This window comes from Conger conger, chromosome 2 (genome assembly GCF_963514075.1).
Source record: "Conger conger chromosome 2, fConCon1.1, whole genome shotgun sequence".
In the NCBI taxonomy this organism is placed as follows: Eukaryota; Metazoa; Chordata; class Actinopteri; order Anguilliformes; family Congridae; genus Conger; species Conger conger.
This window is the reverse complement of record NC_083761.1, coordinates 15,850,544-15,875,710: the sequence shown is the minus strand read 5'-3', so window position 1 is coordinate 15,875,710 and position 25,167 is coordinate 15,850,544. Positions and strand designations below refer to the sequence as shown.

At 44.8% G+C, this 25,167-nt stretch overlaps 1 protein-coding gene across 1 annotated transcript in view; it reads left to right on the top strand.

Moving 5' to 3' along the window:
• Positions 1–442: 442 nt before the first annotated feature.
• Positions 443–25,167, top strand: part of LOC133121743 (ryanodine receptor 2-like) — a 174,010-nt gene continuing 149,285 nt past the window's right edge. Inside the window, exon 1 of the mRNA XM_061231182.1 lies at positions 443–529. Coding sequence (XP_061087166.1) covers positions 482–529 — 48 coding nt within the window. The 5' untranslated portion in view covers positions 443–481. The remainder of the gene's footprint in view (positions 530–25,167) is intronic.

Here is a 25,167-nt window from a genome sequence, read left to right as displayed (position 1 = left end):
ACACTGGACTGAATGGGTTTTGAGTTAGAATAAACAAAATAAATGATACAATTTAAAAGGGAGTATTGTTTTGCATTCTGGAAATATTAATTCAGTACAACATGAGGAACCTGGCCATAGTATTGGCCTTAAAAGGTCATCCAGATGTGGAACTGGCTAACACTCTGAAACCGTATGAATGATATAACGGCTATGACTCTTCGTGCTGGACCTAAACAAAAACCTGCACCAACATCGGTCCGTTTTCGGGTAAGGTTGGGATTGGACACCTTTGGCCGCTATAGTGTCAGGCTTATACTGTCCAGTAGGAGGAGCAGTGTGCACGACACTGAGTTTAGCGGTATACCTGACGAACTCCTCCCTTTGGGTATGCTGGCCGTCCAATGAGAATGCATTGGGAGACATTCGCTACATCGCTACCGCGTTCAACCTGCTGCCGCCTCCACAACTCTCCGTCCAGCTGTCTTAACCACGGCTAACCATGGCTGAAGGGGGGGAAGGCGAGGATGAAATCCAGTTCTTACGAACTGTAAGTACAAGCGATTTGAAATGATTCTTGTGGAGAATTGACAGTGGCTATAGACTGCAGCATCCTGGATTCTGTCCCCTTCGTATCCGAGTTTGGATGGTGTATGTCGCTGAAGGGAGTTACCGTGAGCTGCAGTGCATTTTACATGACACCCAACTAGTCTATGCCCCAGTAGCGTAAAATACCGCTGGATAAATTTGCACAACTTGGAATGGGAACGTTTGGCTGGGTATGACACTGCATTTCCGGTTGACATAACCATCTGTAGGCTATGGAAACCTGTAAATGCTAGGATCATTGTCTTCCTTTATAGACCTCCGTTTTGTCGCAAAGGGATGTGCAAGCCGGTGATGCTGAACCCCGTATTTATAGTTTGCGGCATTGATGCACTGGATTTGTTGTTTGATTTTCATTTATTGTTTGCGCGCTGTCAACGAGCTTTTGGACCAGAATGACTACAGTTGCCTAAGGACGAGGGTACAGAGTCAGACACGCTGTATATGAGCGCTGTATGAGTTGTGACACTCGCTGGCTCCATCCACGCTTTACATGACACGGAGCGTCTCTGCAAACCAAGGCTACACTGCAGATGGGCTGGTGTGGGCTGCGCCGTCAACCCGCAAACCTCGACAGGAATCTGACTGTTTGCCATTTATAGTGAAAGTGTGGCTAAACCCGAAATTCTAACATTTCGTAGCAATATATTTATTGTACATCAGTTTGCGCAAGCTATGCAATGCTTTAACGCACACGTAGCTTATTTGCATATTATGTATTTTATAAGTGCCGCTTAGGCTATTTGTAAAGCGTATACAGGCATATGCGTTTTCATTGAACATGTGAACACATTTTCAGGTTGAGTGAAACATCTCTTCCTTTTTGGAACAAGAAATGTAATAATTCAATTTTTAAACGGGATGCAAATTGTATTTTCATTGATTTATTACACCCAGTTCCAGTACAATGGCTGTTTTTTTTTCTCAATACAGCAAGGGTGCATTTGTTCATGAAAATACTATAGGCTATGTATCCCATTTAATACATTAGCGATCTGTCATAGTTATGAAGCCGGCTTCAGTAGGCTATGTTAATAAAATGGTCCAAATTGCATTAGTCATTTTTGTGTCACCCTCCCCAACAACGCACACTCCACACACACACACACACACACACACACACACACACACACACACCACCTGCAGTATTATCCCAATGCAGAATTTCAATGTGAATACTGATTGCATGGCTCTCTTTACGTTCATGACAACTGGGATTCAATACAGACTTCGATGTCAGACTCGGAATCAATCAATCAATCAACCAATCAAGCAAACAATCAATGAATACATTAATAAATAGTCCTATGGTTATTTATTTATTTAGTTATTTATTTATCCCTTTTCCTTTTATATCTTTCATGCATTTGTGGTGTTCTAAGGTTGCGGCTACATTGAATACCTTCAGTAGCCTAACATTTCCCGGTGCTTCATTAATTAAATCATGCTTGGTCTGGTCTGGAAGGAAGTCCCTATGGATTAATGATCGATTGTCAGGTGGCACTGTTTTACGCGTCGGGTACGATACTTCCGTATAATATCTATTCTTGAGTGATCAATATATTTGTGCTGGATATTGCCAAGCGAAGTCAGGCACGGTGATGCGTGGACCTCAGGGAGCCAGAGGTTTTTGGCCCAGATAATTCGACTCCTCTCTCGCGGGAGTATCCTGTAAGCACCCTTTTTGCCACGCGCTATGGCATGACCTTGAACAGCGCTGTCCAAATACAACCATTCAGCTGCTTTTTATTTTCGTAACAATATGTAGTAATATTGTGGTCATGTCGTTTATTAAAAAAATTTTTTTTTAAAGATACTGTTGGTAATTTCAAATAAATTATTCTAGAGTCTTCAATATGGTGATTGGACTGTGCTGTTTCTGATTTACAGTTGGTTCCTGTTTTGTTAGGCTACCGTATACAGTAGGCCTGTAAACACAAGTTTGTTTTACTGACAACACCAGTAGGCCTACCATATTTGCTTTTAATACTTTCGGGTTGTGTTTGTCATTATTTCCAAATGCTCATTATTTAGTTATCTTGGGGATCGGTGAATAAAGCAATGGTAAGAAAAGATTTGAGCCTATAACTGGCAGAAAACATGTGTACATTATTAAGGATGGGGGTTTGGGGCTACAACTGTTCAAACAGTTCTGTGCAAACATTGTTGAAATGCATGCATCATGTATTTCAATGCACTATGATATTTTAAGATGTTTTGACTTTCTTTTGGAAAGCATAGTGCACTGATGTGTTATTGTGGTTGTCAAGATATATGTGATAGTACGAACTTTGTAGAGCGGCACACTGTGGAATAACTGAATGTCTACTGGCAAAGATGTAGTGACGAACGAGATGGAAACGCTGAACAATCATCTAAGCATCAAGACAATTTTTACCCATTTACTGCACATAAAAGCCCATATTAACCTTTCGCTTATGTGAGCTGCGCCTTTCAAAAATGCGGTCGTTGTGTTTTTGTCTGTTGTTTTTCTCTGTGGCTCTCCGATGTGAGCTGGTTGTTAAGCGTTTTCTCTGGCGGTGCAGCCCAGTGGAGCTGCTGATATCTGTGCTGCAGGACGGAGACAGAGGCAGCAGTCAGGGAAGCCGGTCTGCCACACCACTGCATCAGTCTCTCTCCCTCTCAGCAGCGCTCTTTTCGCCGTATTAAAGTTTAACGAGGTCCCTCCCAGTTACATAAACGTTGTCTTTAGCGGTCGTCATGTGAAATATGTTAGCGTCTCTGTGGCTCCGTTTGGCTGGTGAACACCAGGATAGCAGCCGTCTCTTCTCCCCTGAATGGTCGGTGGTCTGGAACTGGGCTGGACCTTCAGCCCCTGTCTCTCACCTAATGCTGGTGTGACCACTTGGTTATCCACTATATTGCAATGCTAAACCCATTTTCTGGGTCCTTCTTTGGTTCTGCTGTCAAGAGATGACTCTCATCTCGAGACCTGTCCTGTTACAACCTTCCTTCCTAATCTACTGTATGTGTATGTGGCTGATCTATGTGAGGCTCTTTCTCACTGTGGAATATAGAGAATTATTTTGGACCCAGAAGGGCCCGGGGCCCGTTGGCAGGGTTGCTGGCTTTGGAAACAGTGCTCAGTTATTGCACAGCAGTGGAATGAATAAGACATAAGGAGAAACAGGAGCAGGGGAAAGGGCCGCCCTGTTCTAGCTGCATGCAGCATATTGAGGGAGGTAGAACTGCTTGTATCAGAGGGCAGCAATAAATACCTAGAATTTAGTTGCTCTCTCTCTCTCTCTCTCTCTTGCTCTCTCTCTCGCTGTGATGCACACACCCACACGCACACACACAGCCTAGCCTCTTCTTTCACAGTGGTTTGTTTGGTCTCCCTCTCTTTCTTTCTCTCACATCACACAGGAGTCACAACATCCTTCAAGGGCCGGCTTTTTTGTTTTTACTATCACTGTTACTATTACTATGACAGTTTTGTCTAAGCATTTTAGAAAAAATACTCCCTTCCCTCCACTCTGTCAAATAACACAAAGTCTATGGCTAAAGTAATGCATTTTATCAAGCGTAGTATGGACACCATTTAGCATTCTGTTTTCCCTGCCTCTTCAGCAGGTCCTGAGCAACTGGGGTTCCTGGCTGTGTATGGGATTTCTGTTCCCCTAATAGAGTCGGCGAGGAGGCGCTGCAGTGGCTCCCTGATTTACTTCGTAATTAAGAGCAGCACGGACCTACAGTAGGAACCCGGGCTGCAGAACGCATTCCTCTGCAGCGCGACTTTGATCTATCGCCGTTGTAAGAACACAATTGCCGCGGCTCGTACAATAGCTACCGGCACGAGTCCCAATCCCGAATCGCGGAAGCGCTCATCCGGGGTGGTAATTCTGCAGGGACAGGCCAACGCAGGGGGGATGGGGTGGGGGAATACACGGCGGTTGTGAATTTAAAAGGTTCACGTGCCAGCTTTCCCATGGTGCCGGAGGGAGGGAGAGACCGGGAGACGTGAACGGGAGCATCCGTCAAACGTGTCAAAAGGCGTCGACTGCGTGAAGTTCCCCGGTACACCCGCTCTGCTGTGACACTGCAGTGTGTCAGATGACAGTTGACTGCTCAATTGAGAGTGGTGAATATTTCCCGTGGGAAGGCCAGTGTGTCTTGTCTGGCTGTGGTAGACTCCTACAGTACCTCAGCTGAACTGTAACACAGGCTGTGGAGGCTCACCTCCACATTAAAAACATTCTTCATCTGACATTATATTGCCAAATTTTCATCCCTAACATACATACAGCATATGAACATAAGAACTCATAGTAATGAGCAGGACACGATTCTTCTCTTCTACCCACTTTATTTGTCAATGTTCCTGCCATCTGGAGTGAATCTTTTAACTGTGTCAAGTTTGACTTTTAAGGATCCAATAGTCTCTCACTCCTCTACAAAAAACACCCAGATAGTTCATTTATGAACGTTTTGTGTGGGAAGAGGGTGTTAAGATGATGTGGGCAAATGAAACGTGGTCATAAATCGCTTTTGCTCTTTTTATGACAAGTATTTTTTTGTTTATACGCTGTGAAATGGAGATGCTAACCGTGGGAAAGTATATGGTAATGCTCGTTCACCAGGAGGCTGGGAGAGGAGTTTGGGTACCATGGTTACCTGGAGGTGGTTTGAATGGGGCGACAGTTATCCCTCAGGATGTGAGAAGCTTGTCCTTGAGGCTATGCAGACACACGGCACTGCAGCAGGTTGGGGCCCTCGCAGACAAAGGCATTCTTCACGAAGGCAGAGATCCAGGCAAAACACGTCGTCAACAAGCCACTAGCTCTTAAAAAATGTGATTAAATTGTCCAAATTTAATTATCCTGGGACCCAGCTGAAGTAGTTGAAGTATTTTATTTTTTTGACACAATACAAGTGTCTTGGATGACAAAAATCATGTTGTAGTGAAAATATTTTCCAAAATATAATTAATTTTTATTTTCTATTGAATGTGCCTTGTAGTGTATGGTTTCAGCACAGTAGAACATATGGTTCTTGAGATTAAGTCCAGAGACTCATGTCCCGTACAGACATAAATCAATGTCTGGGTCTTAGGAGGATAAAGGAGTCTAATACAATTTGTGGATATCAAAAACTTGTGTTTAAATCCTAAAATCAGACAGTTTATCAAAATCAGAAACCGTTTTCATTGTATATACTGTACACGCATTTTGCCTGCCTCGCTCTGCATGCTGGGCTCATACACCTCTCACATGTGATATTCTCCTACTCATTCCTCTCCTGTTTCTCTCACATGTGAAATGACTTGGCTTATTGTCCAATACCTTAACCTAAACTTGAGGTATCACTTACTGAATTACCTATTATGTCAGCTGTCTTATGTGGCATTTAAACGGCATATTCAAAGCTCAGTATACACTCTCTCTGTGTCACCCCCAAGGTTTTTTATTCTGACTGCACAGGGAAAGCCATAATACTTTATTGTGCTAGTTTTCCCCCTTTCTTCTGTGAACTATTATGATTTTGACATTTTTTCCCCCCTGAACTATTACGATTGAGATAAATGTACCCAAAACAAAGAAAACCACAAAACACATTAATGCACTGATGGAATTTTTTTTCATAATAGCTCTTAAAGATACTTTTTCTTTTTTGACTGGGTGCTCGGAATCTCTCAAGTGTGCTGCCGGTAAGAAATTGTTCAAATGTTTTCTTTGATTTTAAAGCTTCAGCACTCCAGAGCAAGCCGTGAAGGATCTTTCATAATGGGAGGTATGGGAGAATAGAGTATGGGGATGATGGGGTCAGGTGGCTTACATCAGCTTGGATGTACAGTACAATGAGCACCCCCTGAGGCAAATCCATTGCTGGACCATTACCCAAAGCCCTTCTGTGTAATGCTGAGAAGCAATGATACAATCAAAGTAAGGCAGGGTGTCACTATAATACGTGCAAGCTCCAGGCCCCCATGTGGACCTCTGTGTAGGTGTGGGGTTACTGTGCAGATTAGTGCTTTATAAAAGTCTCCTCTTAAGCACTGTGCTACCGTAAGTACTTCTTTATGAAGGCTGTGTGACTGCTCTCACTTGTGAAGCCATCTTCACGCAGCCCAGCGCAGTCATTGAAGAAACCCATTCAGCTGTGAGTGGGCCACCATAGATTTTAAGCTGTTCAATAATTCAGTCTCGCAACCTGCTGGATCCACCAAAATGCAAATGAATGTTTAAATCAATGTGTTTTGCCTTGCGCACCGGCGGAAAAAGATTCAGACACCCAAAACTTATAGGGCTGTCCCATCCTGTCATAGGATACTGTAGGGTACTGTAGTGTGGTTGCCTCCATTAATGAATTGTTGAAAACAGGTCTTTGAGGAGCAGCTGGCTGATACAGGCTGAACAGCAGGGCTGCCCAAACCTGTTCCTGGAGTTCCTGTAGGTTTTCAGTAGCGCCTAATTGCAGTAGCACTTCAAAGAGACCTCTAGTTGTTGAATGATGTGTGCTTTTTTAGGGTTGGAATGAAAACCTATGGTAGATGGTTGAATGGTAGATCTCCAGGAACAAGGCTGGGCAGCTCTGCTGTACAGTAACCAGGCCCTGCCGCCAAGTTTGTGGGATGAGATGTGACTGTCTGGCCTGTACTGTTCTATTCAGGCTGAAGTTTACTGAGTCTCTCATGAGCACTACAGCGGTGACCCCATGAGCTTCCAGCATGCAGAAGTGAATTAGAAGGCCAACTGAGAGACCCCAGGACCACTGAGGGTGCACAACGCAGCCCTGAACCTCTACTCATTCCTCCTTAAGCCTACTTTTCACAATACGCGTGACGGAGGACATGGGCATGTTCTCTTTGGATAGTAAGAAGGATGATGTCAAACTACCAAATCTTCAACAACTGGAATCGGATTTGCAATGGATTCTCCCTGGTCGGAAAATGGAAATGTCAGCAAGCCTTTTTTTCTCCGTCTTGTATTTGGCTGGAAGGTAAAGTTCAATTTAGGTGAAATTTTTCCCCAGTCTTAAACCTAAGCCGTGTAATAAAAATGAACACTGCTTTTACCTTGTGGTGGTAAAATGAGTCATTCTAAGCATTTTCCTGTTGCACCACATCTCCTGTTGACCTTCAACTGAGTTTTCTCATTGGGACTGCAGTGCAGGATAACAATGAGGGCTCAAGGCATGGGTCTGGAGGGTTTCAGAGCTGAATCCAAGGTGACACACTGCAGCTCTACACTTGAACAATGCATTTTACTTGAGCTGCATTGCTATACATGTTCTTCATAAGAATCTAATGACTGTCTTTGGCTGGTTGGTCCGAAAGCCTTAAGCTACAATAGATAGGTAGCGTTATGTACTGTATGTGTCCTCGGACCTCCTGCGAGGGCCAGCTCCATTTCAAGCAATTGCGGCCAGAGGAATCTGTTTCCGGCAGTTTTGTTTTAAAGCGCCAATGTATTGTCTTCCCTTTCGTAAAGGCTTCAGAACCGGAGAATGCAGACGGGAGCATATGGCTCTGAGGACAATGGGGCAGCGTGATCATGCGATTCATAATTAATGTTTGACAGTGCAGTGTGAGTTGACTGTGGCGGTGAGGTAATTGCTGCCTGTGCCATTGGCTGTAAACAGAAAAAGGTGCGATACGGGACATTGAGCATCGATTCCCGGTGTCTTGTTCATACTGATGTGCTGAGCTGGTTCTTAGCCGTTATCGCCAGATTCTGGTGTGCATGTAAATGCTGTGGCCTGATGATAAAGATGAAGATGAGTGGAGGGTGCCGCAGTCAGCTCGGGTGGGGGTGGGGGTCCAGACCACAGTACGTCAGTGGAAAACAGAGGAGAAATTCACTGTGTGTTTCTCTTTGAAGTGAAACAAGCTTTGAACCTGACCTTTCTCATTGATTGAAGAGAGAGCTGGACACGCTGAAAAAGTGACGATAGAAACAGTCCGACCTTCTCCGCCCGAGGTTCAGTCGCAGGTGCCAAAACTGTGAGAAGACCCTGTCTGTGTGGTAGTACGATGTCCGTGTGTTGACATGTGGGGGAAAAACACTTGTGGTCAAAGGATGCTTGGGAAAAAGAGGTTACGCAGGACCGAAGCTGGAATTTGAATCTCAATAGTTTCCACGAGTGGAAAACGAAGTACAGGTAGAAAGCATTGCGGTTTGGCAGCTGTTTGCTCCAGGACAGGGGTGTCTCCTCTCTCAGTACAGGGTGGTTTAAATGCCGCCGTGCCAGGGGAAGAAGATACCGCTGTAAACCCACGTCTCCCGTCACTCTCTCTGCCTGAAAGATGCTCTGTCGGGATGGAGAGAGATGTCCTCACGCAGTCTGATCGGGACTTGCGTGGCAGCCATTTCAGACGTATCGAATAGTGACACCTGAAGCCAGACGTGGATGACCGAGGAGGAGCATCCGGCGGTGCTCAGAGGAAATGCCACTCGCTGACAGCCAGCCGACACCTCAGGTAGGACACCGGCGTTCCTCTCCCAGTCTAGACGCGAGAGAGAGGAGGAATATCTTTCGAAGAAGAGAAGGGGATGAATTAATTAATGGAAACCTTGTGCTGTTCCTCATTTACATGTTTTCTGATTTTCCTTTCCGCACACACAATAGAATGTCGCCCAGGATGCTGCAATGCTATGTAATGTTTTCCCGCCTCAGTTTGGCGTATATTCTGGAATATTTCATGTCCTAAAGAACTGATTTTCTCCATTAGGTTACAGAAATATTAAAAGGGTTTGCACTTAGAGTGAGAAATGACTCAGCTGGAGTCTGCCAGACTTCTGTCACATTTTGTCATTATCATGAAGGCATTGCTAATTTCTATTTGGAGAGCTGAGGACTGAAATATATATGCTAATATTTCCTTGCTCTGTGTGAAAAATCTAAGCATTTGACATTGACTTTCTTGGTTTTGACGCGATGATGTGGGTGTCACCACTCACCAATCAAGTGTCAGACCCTGGTAGATGAAAGGGGGGTGAGGGGGCGTCCGCATTTGCAGTTAAGTCACGGCATCGGGGGGCCGTCAAGTCCGACATGTCAATTGCTTGTTTTCCTCTCTGTGTAGTAATTATCGATTCACCATTGTGGCCATGTTCCCTGTGCCTGTCCCCGTCCCCCGGCAACATGCGAGAGAGCCTTCATCATTCATTTGCCGTCTTCTCACAGACAACGAAGCTTAGTAAATGTGTGATGTGTTGGTGCTGTTCAGATCTCAATCCAGAAAAGTCAGCCATTTGAAAAAATTTCCGGAGCTGAGGGTGTATCTGTATGCACGGAGCTCGTCCCTTTTTCTCTTTCTGCCTTTGGCTAATCAGTCAGAGCTATCATGTAGTTGTGGAGGCATTATGAATCTGGTCTGAATTGAAAAGATTTAGAGGCCAAACAGACCCCTGAATGACCCTATACCAGCCATGGTCAAGCCAGCAGGTAATCATAAACTTGCATCAAAACAATTCCTTCCTCCCACCCAAAAAGCAGTCTGGGCTAATTGATGATGTTCACTAAAACAAAAGATGTATCCAGAAAGTGAACTGCCCCTTTACTCAGGCCTTAAACACGTGGCGTAGACTCTGTGGCCTTAAGGGTTAATTCACAGAGCTGTTGGTTGAGTGATCTTTGCAAAGGCCGAAGGTCGGTACGTCGAGCACGAGGCAGGGATCAATCCGCCATTGATTCAAATGTCTCAGCTGGACACAGGCCTGTCCTTTCAGATTGATATCCGTGCTTGTTTAGAAACGGTGTGAGGCTTAGGAGCCTGTTTTGTCCTTTTTGTCCTTTACTTTTGATGGTGAAAGCTTATTCCTCATTATTTGACACCCTCTATCTGGGCCCTACAGTCACGGCGGGTTCTAGGCATCGGCGACATGGGCGGTTGCCCAGGGTGCCAATTGTGTGGGGGGTGCCAAATAAAGGGGGCGGATGGGGGTGGCATTGCGTCAATGAGTGTTGGCAATCCAATACCCCCCCCCCCCCTCCCAATCTGCAATCTGGCCTTGGGAAGGAGAAAGGCTAGAGCTGTGCCTGCCTAAAGTACAAAACCAATACACAACACACCATGCCACCCTTCTTGGGGTCCTACCGTAAAACTAAATGTCATGTCTCCTATGACATGAATGGTGAAATGGCACACCCTCTACTCTTTATTTCTTGGCATACAATTTGTCAATATGGAGGCATTATGTAGCTCTGTATAGAATTCCTGACATTTTGCATATCTCAGCGGGTGAGCTCATTGTCAGTTTTAATGAAGCTCTCCCAGCTGGAGGATCAAATGACTCCCTTTGCGGAATAAAGTAGAAGTAGGATATGGGAATAAGTAACAGGAGTAGGAATGATCTAAACCTTTGGCAAATGCATTCTGAACACGAGCCACAGAGCTGCAGGAAGGCAAGGAGCTTGAGTTCTAGTGAAGACTGCAGAAGGATGGATATCATTCATCCCAGCCCTGCTGTAAAATCCAGCTGTGCCAGCTTGACCAGCTTGAAAACTGTGCTGGTCATGCTAGTCTTAAGATGGTCTCGCTGGGTATGAGCCCATCAGCCAGCTAGTGTTGGTACCGTAACGTGTCTGAGCTGGTATGAACTGGTCAACCAGCTAAACCATGTTGAGCTGGGAGCTGGCCTGATCTGGTCAACCAGCTTCCAGCTGTTTCGAAACCTAGCTTGAGCTGTGGGGTCCCATTGTGGAGTATTTTGCCCCATCTATACCCCCCATCCCTCACCTCCGCTCACAGGCTCAGCGGCTCAGCGGCTTGGAAAGCGGATATCGGTGCAGGCGAGCAGAGGCCGGAGCGGCCAGTCCGGTTTGTTCGGTGACGCTCTCCTCTGCAGTTTCACACCGCCGCAGTGCTCTTATGTAATCTGATTGATCTTAAGGGAACTTTCTGGTGGGTAGACAAGAGGCGGCGGTGCTGGAGAGCACTGAGGAGGTAATGCCTGCTCAGAACCCCTGCTCTGTATGAGGGAGGGAGGGAGGGTGGAGGGACAGGGAAACTGATCTCTGCCAGGGTCTTCTGTATCACGCCAGCAAGATTTTATATATATTTATATGGGGGACTTTATCTTTCACTTAGGGGAGTTAATTGCCTGGAAAATTGGATTCAGAATGATAAGAATGTTTCACAAAGCCATTGCAGGGTGAACCGTTGTTTTATTTACTGTGCATCTGCATAACACATCTTGAAGTGCGGTAGACGATTTGCATTTGACGGAGATTACCGGGATGAAGCGGGATTATGCTACAGCCATCGATTAAGAAATTAGCATTACCACATGTGCCCTTTTCTTTACGTACCGTGTGAAAAATAATCCCTGATGGGACATTGATGGTCCTGATATAGTATGACTTTAGGAAGGTGAAAAGTGCTGGAAAGAACACATGATTTTGGTTTTAGAAATCAGTTGTCAGCTATAAATAGGCCTACCTATTAGAACCAGTGTGCCTAAAGACAACAAATGCTTCTTTGCCAGCTCTCTTCTGAGGCCACAAGGGACACAATGTGTGCCTCAACAAAAGCTGAAGCCCGGTTTCTCAAGGTACAGTGCAGTCCAAATGAGTGAGAACTTTAGGGTGACTTGTTTCCTACTCTGGCCAGCCATTGCATGCTGCAGCTATGGGTTAAGCAGGCAGTGAAAGATAAGCCTTGAGCGCCAGCCTTGTTCTCCGCTGACATGTAGTGGTATTTATATAGTGAATCTGAAAGGGAGCTGATACATTAAAGTCATGATGGTGGCCCACTATCAACCTTCATGGGTGCCTTGGCATTTTCCCCAAGAGCTCTTCTGTTTCCTCTGCCTTATCTAAATTTTTCCAATTAACCTTTAAAAGTTATTAGTGGCTCAGGCCGTACAGTAGTTCTTCCTCCAGGTCTCTTCGGTGAGAGCAGTTCGAGGACCAGTCGCCTTTGTGTTCATTTGCTGTTGCTGTTAGGTGACAGTTGTGTATGAATCAGCATGTTTGCTGGGAGAATTCAGCTATTTGCCACTTGACATTCTTTCAAGGTCTGTGTCCTCCATAAATTCTGTTATGGTTCAGGGTCTGTTTCAGATGTCCGGGTTGGAGAGCTCATAAATTTGGGCTGGTGCTTCCCACAATCACTGACCTGCATGGCAGCATTGAAATAAGCCCTTAATCACAAGAAAAGGGAGTGGAATTCATTTGAACAAGACCATGACAGTTTAGTAAGAGGTAAGCTAGCTAATTATTGTGACGTACTGCCCTGTTGAGCAGTACTGCTCAAGCTAGATTTTGAAACAGCTAGTAGCTGGTTGATCAGTTCAGACTAGCTCCCAGCTTGACATCTTTAGTTGGTTGAACAGTTCAGACCAGCTTCCAGTTTGACATGGTTTGACCGGCTCAAGCTATGTTTTGAAACAGTTGGTTGCTGATCAACCAGCTACCAGCTCAGACAAGCTACCAGCTAGCTAATTGAGCTTTATGACCAGCTTGACCATCTCAATTGTCAAGCTGGTCAAGCTGGCATAGCTGGATTTTACAGAATTGTGAAGCTCCATCTTTGTGAGGATGAGCAGCTGGGCTTGGTATCTGTGAGTTTTTTTCTGTCTAAAATGTATTGGAATTCACAGATGTGAAGAAATGTTGGGTGAGTCGATTCTGTGATCTATGACTCAGGCCTGACTGCATGCCATTTGACTAGAAAACAGATAGATAAACTGATAAACAGAGACAAATAACAAAATGTAAAAGAAAATAAATCAGTTGCTGCTGGATTCCCTCCTAAGCCCTGAACTGGATGGACAGAAATCACTGCAACCCTGGGCTTTGACAATGCAAAATCTCTTCTGTGCACAAACTAATCCTCTCCATGAAATGTTTCCCAATTTCATTACATTTAACCATGGTCTTTGATACCCATGACTGTTGTACTGATTATGTGGGCTTAAGTGATAATAAAAGGCAACAGCCAATTTGTGACATTTCACTTTGTTCCCCAGAAGTCGACATTTTGTCTGTCTATGAAAGACCTTTTGATATATTGGCGCAAAGACCAAGCAGCAATGCTGCTAACCCCTGGAACAGGCTATAATGCGTTTGTCTAAAATGTGGCACCACCCAAAGAACATCAGAAAGGCGACAGTGATGTTTAATCTTGACTGTGAGAGTGATATACTGAAACATGTCACAGAGAGATTGTGAATTCTGTTCCAATTTGGCTCTTATGTTAAATCGATGTCCTGGTGTTTTCGGCCAGCTCACACTACTCGAGCCGTGTTTGCTGAGGGAGCGAGTTAAGGAGGGGGGAGGGGGTGGGTCAGCGATGTCTCAAGCCCTTATCTGAAGGCAGGCTGCTTCCCACAGCCCTGCTTGTTTAATCAGGACCCACCGTTCCTTGTGGTCAGGAACGGGCAGTGTGGTATGTGTCCCTGTCTGTGTGGCACGGTCAAGAGGAGATTTTGTTTTGTGCTGCTCTGCATCCACTTTCACGCCCATGTTAGAGAGAGAATCACTGTAGAAGTAACACCCTGAACCGGAGTGGAACTGATTGAGTCGCATTTCCATTAGTCTGTCTGGAAGACATTTTGTCCAGGTGTTCAAGTGGGGAGTTGCGGTCTTTGGTTGGTACTGGAACAGATCGCTGGTGTTCTGAAGAGACACGGTCAGATGATTGTACAGATACTGTGTATGTGGTTGGTGGAGAGACAGATTGATTCTGAAGCTGGCTTGTGAGTGGATGATGTAGCAGCAGAGGGTGAAGTTCAGATGGTGGAGGTGTGTAGTGTAATTCTGAAGCTGGAAGTGAGATGGGGACTGTCAGACACTCTAGGCTGCCAGCTCCTGGGGAATATTTTCTTACCTTTCGTAACAGGAGCTCTCCTTCAGGAAAGTCCCATATTTTCAGAGCTGTTAAATAACAACACTTTTGGCTGCTTTTTTTTTAGCTCTGCAAATTACATAATATCAATTTCCTCTTACTCTACTGGAAGGCATGCAATTTGCTTAGCCCACACAGACTTGGACACTGTGTGGTACAGTAGGTCTACTTGTTAAACGGTACACTGTTTTCACAAGAGTGAGGGGGTAGGTTTACATGGTTAGATTAGCCATTCCACACTCTTTGGATGTGAGAAGACATTAGCTGTTTTCCAAATGTTTGTATTTAGTAAGGAAATAAAAACCTGTCTTAAAGCTCAACAGGCTGCTTTGGAGTAAAGTGTAGTTTCTTGTGGAAAAAAAACACAAATCCATTGATGCCCTTACACCAGCCATTGTGAAGCTGATGGGTTTGTGACATTAGACATGATCTTCATTAGACATACAAAAACATACCTGGGCCAATTGAAAACATACGCTAAAGCTGATTTTAAAAAAAAATCCAGAGAGTGAACTGTTCCTTTAAATGTTGCATAAACAAATGAGAAAATTGCTGTGGGAGGTATTGCATTTCTCAATTTTTCAAAAACAGTAACAAAATAGAGTACTACATGGTTGAGTTTGGGCATATGAATGGATTTTGTTTTTGTTTATTAAAGTACATTGTGGTGCTTGGAACTGTGTGTGCTACATTAATCACGTTGGTTGGCTGATGTGCAGATCTGCACAGCCAGGGAGTAGCTCAGTCAGCTCTCTGTGGGGGCAGGAGGGAAAAGAAGGGAGGGGAGTGGAGAGAAAGAGGAGGAATAGAGAGAGAAGAGAGAATATAGCTTGGAGAAGAGAGTACAAGCGAGGGAGAGCGTAGGGAATGAGGGAGCGAGAGGAGGGCAGGGAGAGGACAGTTGACAGGGAGAAGAGAGGACAGGAGAGGAGGGGGTGATTGGGTCGAAAGTGCATTGACACCCATGTGGTCTGCAGTGACTCAGTCGTACATAAGGTCTACAGAAGGTCATCAGAGAAGTGCACCATCTGGCTCTGGTCCTCTAACTAGGACGACACTCTGACCTCTACCCTGTCCACAAAGGACACATCACGTCCCGCAAAGGTCCCCAAGCACTCCAACTGACCGACAAACCAACTAGGCCCCACAGAGCACCAATTAATTAATAGTTTAAATGATCGCCACACACTGCTTTTCAGTAGCAGTGACAAAGCTTTAAGCAACCAGTACCTCTGGCAGGGTGTTCTCAACAGTTGGATATTAGACTGAAGATTGAATAGAAAACGCTGAAAGCACAAAATGGTTGGTCCGCTGTGAAGCTGCCTACCATGAGAGGCACCATGGAGGGTTGGTGGAGAAGCTATGGGCTAATTACTGTCCAACGGGAGAGCGGTGGAAACTGTACTTTTACCCATTTACGTGCTCCAGGGACAATGCATCGTGTAACCTGATACCATCTTAGATCCATGCACACACACTCGGGGTAGGGCATGCCTGAGGCATTGTCCCTGGCTGTGCTTTACTCTGTATTCAGTCCTCACGCCTGTGTCTGTTAATCTTTTTTCCATTTTGAATATTGAGGCCTAAAAACTAAGGATAAGGTACTGAGTGTACCAAGCTTCCATGTTTGATTGCAGGTTTCAGGAGAAAAAAGCTTGTTTCCGCATACAGGGATTATGATGTTTTCTTTGGTCAAGAGATTGATGCTTTTGCATTGCAGTGTGTGATGGGATAGACTATGCCCAGGCGTCTATAGAACTACGGCTCCTCTCTCCCGCGGGCCCCTGGGAAGGGGAGGGTTAAAGTGGAGGAGCTCACTGGCCAGTGTGGGAGGCGTGTGGGTTGCCTCCACCACTGCGTATCGATTTCTCTGCATATAGACGCGTACGCACCGTAGCACTTAGAGCCTCAGTGAGTACGTAGAGGGCTGAAAATGGTCGATCTGATTTTGCATTAAAAAATACAAATATGAAGAGCCTTCCTCTCTAAAATGGCTGCTTGTGCCTCTACGCTGCATGTTTCCCCGGTCCTCTTTATGACCCTGAGAGTGGGTGATGGATCAGCCAGGCTCTGGCTTCCCTCAATGGTCGGAGATCAGAATCAGTAAAAACTGGGGTTGCATCACAAGCTCCTCCTCGTCCACGGATGTGATGGAGAACTGGGAGTGGGGGGAGGGGGGAGACCTCAAATCAGGAATTCCAGGCAATTTCGGTTATATACGAGCAGCAGACCTCCTCTGGCAATTTCTCCGGAACCCTCCGCCCCACCCCCAGTGCAGTCCCCCTGCGCTCGCGCACAGTAGCACATGGACTCATGAATACAGGGAAGATGAATAAAGGAAGATAACAGATGGAATTGGGTCCCGCCTGCCTCTCCACCTTCTCACTCTGTTGGACGCTGAAGCCGGCCGTTCATTCTGATGATACCTGAGCTGTTTGTGCAGACAGGGTCCCCTCCCTGGAGCTCCCCCAGTCCTGCTGATAAGGCCTTCCTGTCTCACCGGGCACAGATAGTCTGTCTCAACAAGTGTCTTAGTCTAGTAATGAGACTTCAAATCTTCAAATCTCACAAGGAATATGAGCTTATTTTAAGTTTAGAAATAAGATTTTAATTGTGCAGTACCAGGGCCTTGGAGTACCTGGAGTAAACCCACATAAACATGGAGAACATGCAAACTCCATGCAGAGAGGATCTGGCCAGCTGGGATTTGAGCCAAGAAAATCTTTTTTGCTTTATAAAATTCTTGGGTTTTCAATAGGGGGTCCGTGGATCCATGGGTGTCTGCAAAGGTACCCTAGCCTGGGTGGGGGTCCCTGGATCAAAACCAATTGAAAACCCCTGCCCTAAAAGCATGTATCACACGTACACGTACTGTATGCTGTATATCCCAGTAACGCAAGGTTTTGTCTATCAGGTGGTCAGACCGGCATATCGTGCCTTTTGAGGGGGGGTAGCCACACTGCATATTTTAGTGTTTATGGAGTGATCATGTGCAATCTGTACAGAACTGGGTTGATGGGGGGCTGTCAGGGATGGGTAATCTGCTGCTGTCAGTCTTTTAATCTGCAGCTGCAGCATCACCTGCAGTGATGCAATGCCCATCATCTAGCCTGCCTAGTCACATGACCACAGGTTGCTGGCTGAGTGCCATCTCTGGGGAATCGAGGCGGGATGGAGTCTGAACCTCTTTCTCTTTCTCAACCTATATTTCGCTCTCCCACGTTCGCTCTCTGTCTCTCATTCTCTCCCTTTCTCTCTCTCAGCATTGCTCTCCCTCCCTCCCTCCCTCACTCTCTTTCGCATCCTGCAGCAGAGCTACTTCACCGGTGCTCTCCCCCCCCCCCCCCCTCACCCCGAGCTCAATTAAAACAAACAGCCAGACCGCCGTGCGACTGGGCTCGCTGACGACTCTGAAAGGCAGAGAATCTCAAGGTCTTTTTCGTGCAGAGGGTCAGGAGGGGGGCTGGACGGGGGGGCGTCTGGAACGCGGGGTCTGTCGAGGATAGGCTGTGATAGGATTCGCATTGATCCTGAGACGCTCAAGGTTTATGTGCCCCACACGCCATCAAGCATCACCGACCCACGGCTTTAATTGCCTGCAGCTTTCAGGAGATGAGGAGGAGGATGAGGAGGAAGAGGAAGTGTGGGGTATTCATCCACTGGGGGGTGTTTGGGAATTCAGTGATGAGAGAGGCCGCATGCTTCTCTTAACCCTGAACTAAGATGCTAAATATTTGATTGAGACGTACTTACATTACTGTAATTAATAAAGGGCGAACACCTGAATCTCAAATTAAATTAATGTGGCAGCATCTAATTAAAGCAGTTACAGCCCGCCGTGAATTAAACGGGAAGTTGTGACATCATTTCCTTCCCCTGCTGTAAATCTTTTCTCTTCCCGGGGAATCGGTTATTTTGTGATTTTGTTTGGAGCTGGCAGCTCCGAGCACTGTCTTTCAGTGCGAAAAGAAGCTCTTGCAGCCAGTCAATAAATAATTTGCCCCGGCAGTGGTTCAGTGGATGTGGGAATGGGCATGAGTCAGTCACTGAGGAGACCCCCCCCCCACCCACCCCTTCTTCCCTTCCCCCCAGTGTCTTACTCCCAGCATCCCCTTCTCCTGCCTCACACTCACTGCTGTTTCTAATTAGTAAAAAACATCTTAATATGTCACGGGTCCAAACCGCTAAATCATATAACATTCCGCTCATGTACGTTGGCACCCAGTAGGAATCATGAATATTTATTGTGAATATTAATATAGAGGACACCTGCGCGCTCAGTACATCCATGGTGACAGACATCTTGTCCCTCGTATGTATCGTTCCCCGTTATGATGTGGTCGTTTCAAGCTGGTGTCGCTTGAACGGTACCTTTAAAATGGGGTCATTCACCTATCCGTTTAACATAAACGGATATAGAAATAGACAAGCCATGTGAACTGCAGTCTGTCCTCTGTTGGTTAATGACCTGTATTCTGGCAGTGGGATCCACTGTCAGGAATCCGCAGCGTGTTTTGTTGAATATTCCCAGTGCGCCACAAGCGTCATCTTGTCCCTCACCGTCTCCACTTTCAGCATCGGTATCCAAGATCCCCTCTGAGGATGGAATGTGACCTGTTGCAGCACTGCAAATTTCATTGTTTTTATTGACATTAATTTACCACGATTGAAGCCAGTGTGGATTTACTTGGTTTTCTAAAGGTGGTTTCTGCAGTACCTGTCCTTTTTGGGTGGTCAGGAAGGGGGTACATGACACCAAATGGTCACTTAGTTCAAGAAGATGATCTGTATTTGCCCTCAAAATAGCATAGAAATGCTTCATCAAGCCACAAATTATATAAGAGCGAATTAACATGTTAACTCCATGTACTCATACATCACTTTGAAATGTTGTTGGTTGGGTCCCTGAAACCTGGATTGCCAGACATAGTTCTCATAGTAGTATATGAAATATTGTGCCCTTGTTGCATCTTATGTAAGCGAATGGTTAAAGTAATTTAAACTCATTTAAAGGAAATGGGCTCGAACAGGGAAATACTAATTTGTGAATAGTTAGGATCTGGTCCCTTACAAAGCCTTTGTAGTAGTACTCTACTGTTAGCCCATTTTACCTGGTTAGCAAAGATCAGATGTTCCTGCATTTGCTTGGTTGGCACTTAGCTGGTGCACTTCCTCATGCTAGCATCATTAATTTAGCTCTTAGTGATATTTAATGGTGGTATTGCTGTTTCCTGCCCGGCAACAGCACGGTGCTGGCTAATGTCGTTGATTGAACTAAATGTAAGATTCTGCTTCTAAAATGTCCAATGAATCCCAGCCCCGTACAAACACACAAATGGAATAATTCACACTCCTGTTCTCTCTGTCATCTACTACCCTATCTTTCTTCATGATTCACCATGTCTGTTGGTACATATTTCTGAGTTTCATCAAAATAAATGTATTCCACATTCATATTCTTTTTAAAGTACTTATACATGCGAATACATTCAACATAACATTTTAAAAAGGTATATAAATCTACCGCAACTATGAATAATAAGAATAATGACTCATGCATTGTTGTTCAGATAATATATCTTGCATGCATAACAATCTGTTCCTTTCCATTCTTTTTCTGAATGATGGAAGGTATATACTAGGATGGTCCCAATAGTGCATTACATAGAAACAATGACGACTTGAAAAACGTTGGCAATAGTGACAAAATCATTGTTATAGTAATAGTGGGTTGTGTCGTAGCAGTAGTAATAACACGATTATAGTAGTATATCGACAGAAAGATGTGACATTTTATTGATGTCAGTGAGATTTGCTAGTAATCCAGTTACATAGTGCACTCTAGCAAGTTACCATATAGCCAATTACATGCTTATCTTACTGTGTGTTTATAAGAGGCTATAAAAACTTGAAACATTTTGGCAATAGTGACAAAATCATTGTTATAGTAATAGTGGGTTGTGTCGTAGCAGTAGTAATAACACGATTATAGTAGTACATCGACAGAAAGATGTGAAATTTTATTGATGTCAGAGAGCTAGTAATCCAGTTACATAGAGCACTCCAGTAAGTTACCATATAGCCAATTACATGCTTAAAATACTGTATGTACTGTATGAGAGGCTAAAAACATTCCCCCAAAACCTTTAAGCAACTTCAGTGAGGAAAAAAGAGGGAAACCCTCACCCCAACCCTTACAGTATATTGGCAACCAAACCTGTTTTATATTGGCAATCCAAAATCCATTCCAAGTCCATTTGGGTAGATTATAGAATTGAGATTCATTTTAGAAGAAACTAAACTACAGCCGATGAGTTTGTGGCCTCAGTCGTAATGGCCTGAAGCGGAGGGAAGCAGTCTGATATTGTGCTCACAAGCACAAGCGTGAGTGAGCCAGAGATATCTGTTTTGGAGGTGACATCACACTTGAGCCAAAATAGGGGTGTGATTTCATCCGTGGGCTGGGGATTTCAGGTCCACAGCTCGTAGCTCTGTCAGATGGCGGGGACCTGGGTTCAAACCTGGCTACGGTCCTGCCTTTGTTACCCGGAACAGGGGCTTCTGCATTGATCAGGAGTCCCTCAAGAAAGACTTGAGGCCCCCAAATGTAGTCAGTGTTTGATTGTAGGGGTGATTGCTTACTGTACACTTTCAGAATTGGGCCCACACTAATGAGACATGAAGGAACCTCAACTGCACTGAAGCAGTATGTCTACATATCTGCATTATAATACATCCTATGAGTAGGAGTGCAGTTTAACAGTGAGAGCGAGAGATGCAGCTACAGACAAAATATACCATCGCTTCTTAATTAGGATTTTCTGAGACGCCTAATTAGCATTTTGCTGGGGCTAAACGTACCACACTTGTGAATATATTAGCACGGTGTGAATCTCTGCTGCAGTCAGTGCTACATGTTCCTTAATAACCTGGTGAGCAGATACAGTATAATAAATCCCTAGGATGTTTCCATGTTCCACTGGGGATTAGATCCGTATTATTTGGATCTACCCCAACTGATTTCACGTAGTGTGTCACTGACCTGTGTTCTGCAAGTGTGAGCTCTGTCTCAGTAATGAGTTAATCAGGTTATTTACCCACAGATTATACTGAATTTTCTATTTACCAGCCTAATTAATTATCTTGCGTGATGAATAACTGCCATGCATTCTCCTCCCTGGCATGGCAGTGTTGTGGCTGTGCTGATGCAGGGGCCTGTGGTTGTGTGGTGCTGGGACTCGTGGTGTGGAGTGTTTTGGTGAGGAGGTGCCGTGCTGCACTTTGAAGGCTGGTGCTGTTTTGTTCAAAGTTTGATCAAACACACTGCAGTTGTCTGCAGCAAAGCTCTGAGTCCCTGCTGACAGCCAGTGCAGCTCTCTCTCTCTTTCTCCCCCTCTCTCACTCTCTCTCCTCTCTTTCCTCTCTCTCTTCTCTCTCTCCCTTTTTCTCTCTCTTTCACACACATGCAGAAACACGCAGATTTCACAAATTCACTTGCTTCTGAGGACATAGTCCAGTAATTTTTGGCCTTTTTGATAATGTGTTTTAAAATTATCAGGCTCACACCAAGATTATCTGGGTTATACTGCAATTCCCACAGCTAATTTCTCTGAATATATGCATGGACATGCACACGATGCCACACAGGTCTAAATATTAAAACAATTTAATAATAATTAATGGATGAACTGTGTCAGTACTGTAGGTTTAATCCTTACAGGTCAAAAGTATTAAAATAATAAATAATAAAGTGCAGTATTTCTCCTAAGCTTTCCTGTTCTCCCCAGATGTTTAAAATGGTGGACAGCAGCATAGAAACTGTCTTTATGCTTATGAATTCCAATACTGCTCGCTCAAGAATATTATTCTTGAAAGGTAGACAGTGTGTCACATCTACCATATGCTGTGGTTTAAGTAACACTTTCACACAAGCCAAATTATGCAACAGATGTCATTTTTTCCCCCAGTGCAGATCTCTATGTCCACTTTACAGGGATTGATAGCAGCATTCATTAATTATATGTGTGTCTTGGGTGCTGCAGGATGAAATTCTAAGAATTCAACACAGAGGATAACATGAGCCAATAGGACTTTATAGGGTTCAAGATGGTGGAGTGTTGATTTTTCACCGCAACAATGTAGCTGGATTTTAAAATCCATGTGAAGAGGAGAATTAGGTCGCTTTTTTTCTTCTTCTTTTGTTAGGAGGAACAGGAGATTGTCTCGTCTGATCCGCAGGCTGTGGTGGTACTCCTGCTGTCTTTGATCTCCTGTGCTGTTCCTGAAAGCAAATCAGACGATGCGTACCGTGACGTGGGAGGTGCAGTAGAGTTGCTGGCAGTGATGGAAAATAGGAGTGCAGTGATGTACAGAGTGCTTTAAACAAACTGTGATGACAGTGATGAATGATGAGGCTTACTGTAGCCGTATCCTATAAGACGGACGTACGGTGCAATATAGTCTACCCGTGACGTTTGAAATGAACGCTGAGGTATCGACTTACAATAACTGCTGGGTCCGTTATATGTACACAGCAGTACAGGCAAAGCCTGTAAGCAGAAAGAGATGGTGACGGTTATGGGCGGTGAAGATGGATGAAGTGCTCAGCGTAGCCGGTGGTAGAAGGTAGGAAGGTAGGAACGTAGCGGTTTAGTCTAACCGGCTTGTGTAAGCAGCCTATTACGGTAACGCTGAGGAGATCCTGGTGCGGTTCCTTTCTGCTGTGTAACAGAGGCGTCGAGTGACTGCAGCGTTTCCCCTACCATTCCACCGCCGGGGTGCTGCGCCGTTGCTAAGGAGCCCCACATCATAGCAACGGAATGGGTCATCAACTTTACTGCTGAATTCGAGTGAAACCGGTTGTTCCATTTGCATTTCTACAGCTGAGAATTGCTTTCACTTTTGCTTTCAGCCTACTGTACCCCCCAAGGCCCCCCCCCCCAACAACACATTTCTAGGCATTGTTGTGATTGAGTGAGGTGGGGGGGCTGGGGTATTTGCCGGAATTGTGCAATTGCAGGACCAGCTCTGAGCCCTCTGACCATAATGAGCAGGTCAGTTCCCCCCATCACTGGTCAAGTGGCTCGGCAGGTCTCTCGGTAATGGGAATGCCAGAACGCCGCACTCGGAACCCAGTGAAGATCTGTGAGCAACAACCACATCTCTGCTCTGCTTTTAAAAAAGCAGCTTGAAGACCATAATGTTGCTACAATTCACTGTTCGCTGTATACTGGGGTTCACAGTATACTGAGAAATAATACAAAAATAATAAAAGCCCAGGCTTTTATAGAAAACAGGAGCATGTATTAATCTTCGTAGGTCAAATATTACGTCATACCGCACATTTCATATTTGGCACTATAAGTTCCTACGCACTATTCAGCCTTGTTTGACAGTACAGTGGTTTAGAGAGGTTTCTGGTTTCTGGTTTTCAAATACGGGATACAGTTATTAGCAAACATGATTCCACAAATATTTCTGGAGTTTAGCTGTTGGCACAGGTGATGGCACCATGTTTGCGCTTGCTTCGCTTGCAGATTCATTTTTGTTTTGTCAATTGCTTAAAAATCTGTGGCAGGAAAGTAGCATTCACTGTTTTTTTTTTGGACAGATATTGAGCAGCAGATTACATTTATGGCAGTGCTGATATTTACTGGTACCTGAATCAGTGTTATAGATGTTATAATCATTCCAACTTTTCATATAAAATAATGATGGATGAGAAATATTACCACTGAAGAGATGTAACTTGTCACATCGCAGACAGAATTTTGTCAGATGTTCTATGTGAGAAATGGAAATATATAAATTCCATGACCAAGTGCTAAAGGCTGATCCATTACTTATCTTGTCCCTTCCTGAGAGGCTTTGGATTTGCATTTTCCACAGCCAAAACCACTGGACAGAACAGGGTTGCACCTGAACACTGACCTTTGGAAGTCATGATATTTTGCATAAATGTGATATGAAACGTTCCAACATGTTTACATGTTGACTGGGAAATCTGTCAACATACTGTACTCTCTCCTAAGGGTCTGAACTCTTAGCATTTACATTAGCAGAGGGCACCTTCCTTTACATGCCCTTGCTGTGTTTGACCATGTGTGTGTGTATTTTCGTGGAGTGTGTCTGTGAGTGAGCATTTGCATGTGTGTGTGTGTGTGTTTGTGTACACATACGTACTGCATATTTGTGCACTTCAAGTGAAACTATTTGTGTATATTTGTGTGTATATACAGTAAGTATGCACATGTTTGTGCATGTTTGCGTGTTTGTGTGTTTGTATGTACACATACTGCATATTTGTGTGTATATAGTTATGTGAGTACCATATATATTTTCGAACTTCGAAGGAAACTATTTGTGTGTATGTATATATATATATATAAGTATGCACGTACTTGTGCATGTTAGTGTGTGCGTGTATGCGTGTGTGTGCTAGTGTATGTGCGTGTGTTTGTGTGTTTGTGTGTGCGTGTGTGTGTGTGTGCGTGCGTGTGTGTGTTTGTGTGTGTGCACGTGTGTGTGTGTGTGCCCAGGGCAGTCACGGTGGCAGATGAGGCTGTGACTGCAGGAGCACAGCAGTGTGTTTGAAGTGTGCCTTTCCTCCCACACACTGATTGCCTCCCATTGAATTCACTTGTCATTAAAATTCACTGAGGGATTCGCACTTTAGACGGAACTGAATCGGCTTTGAATCGGCTACAGTCTCAGTCTGCCCTGCGGGGCCTGGAACAGGCGTGAACACACACAGAGGCCAGTCACCTGGC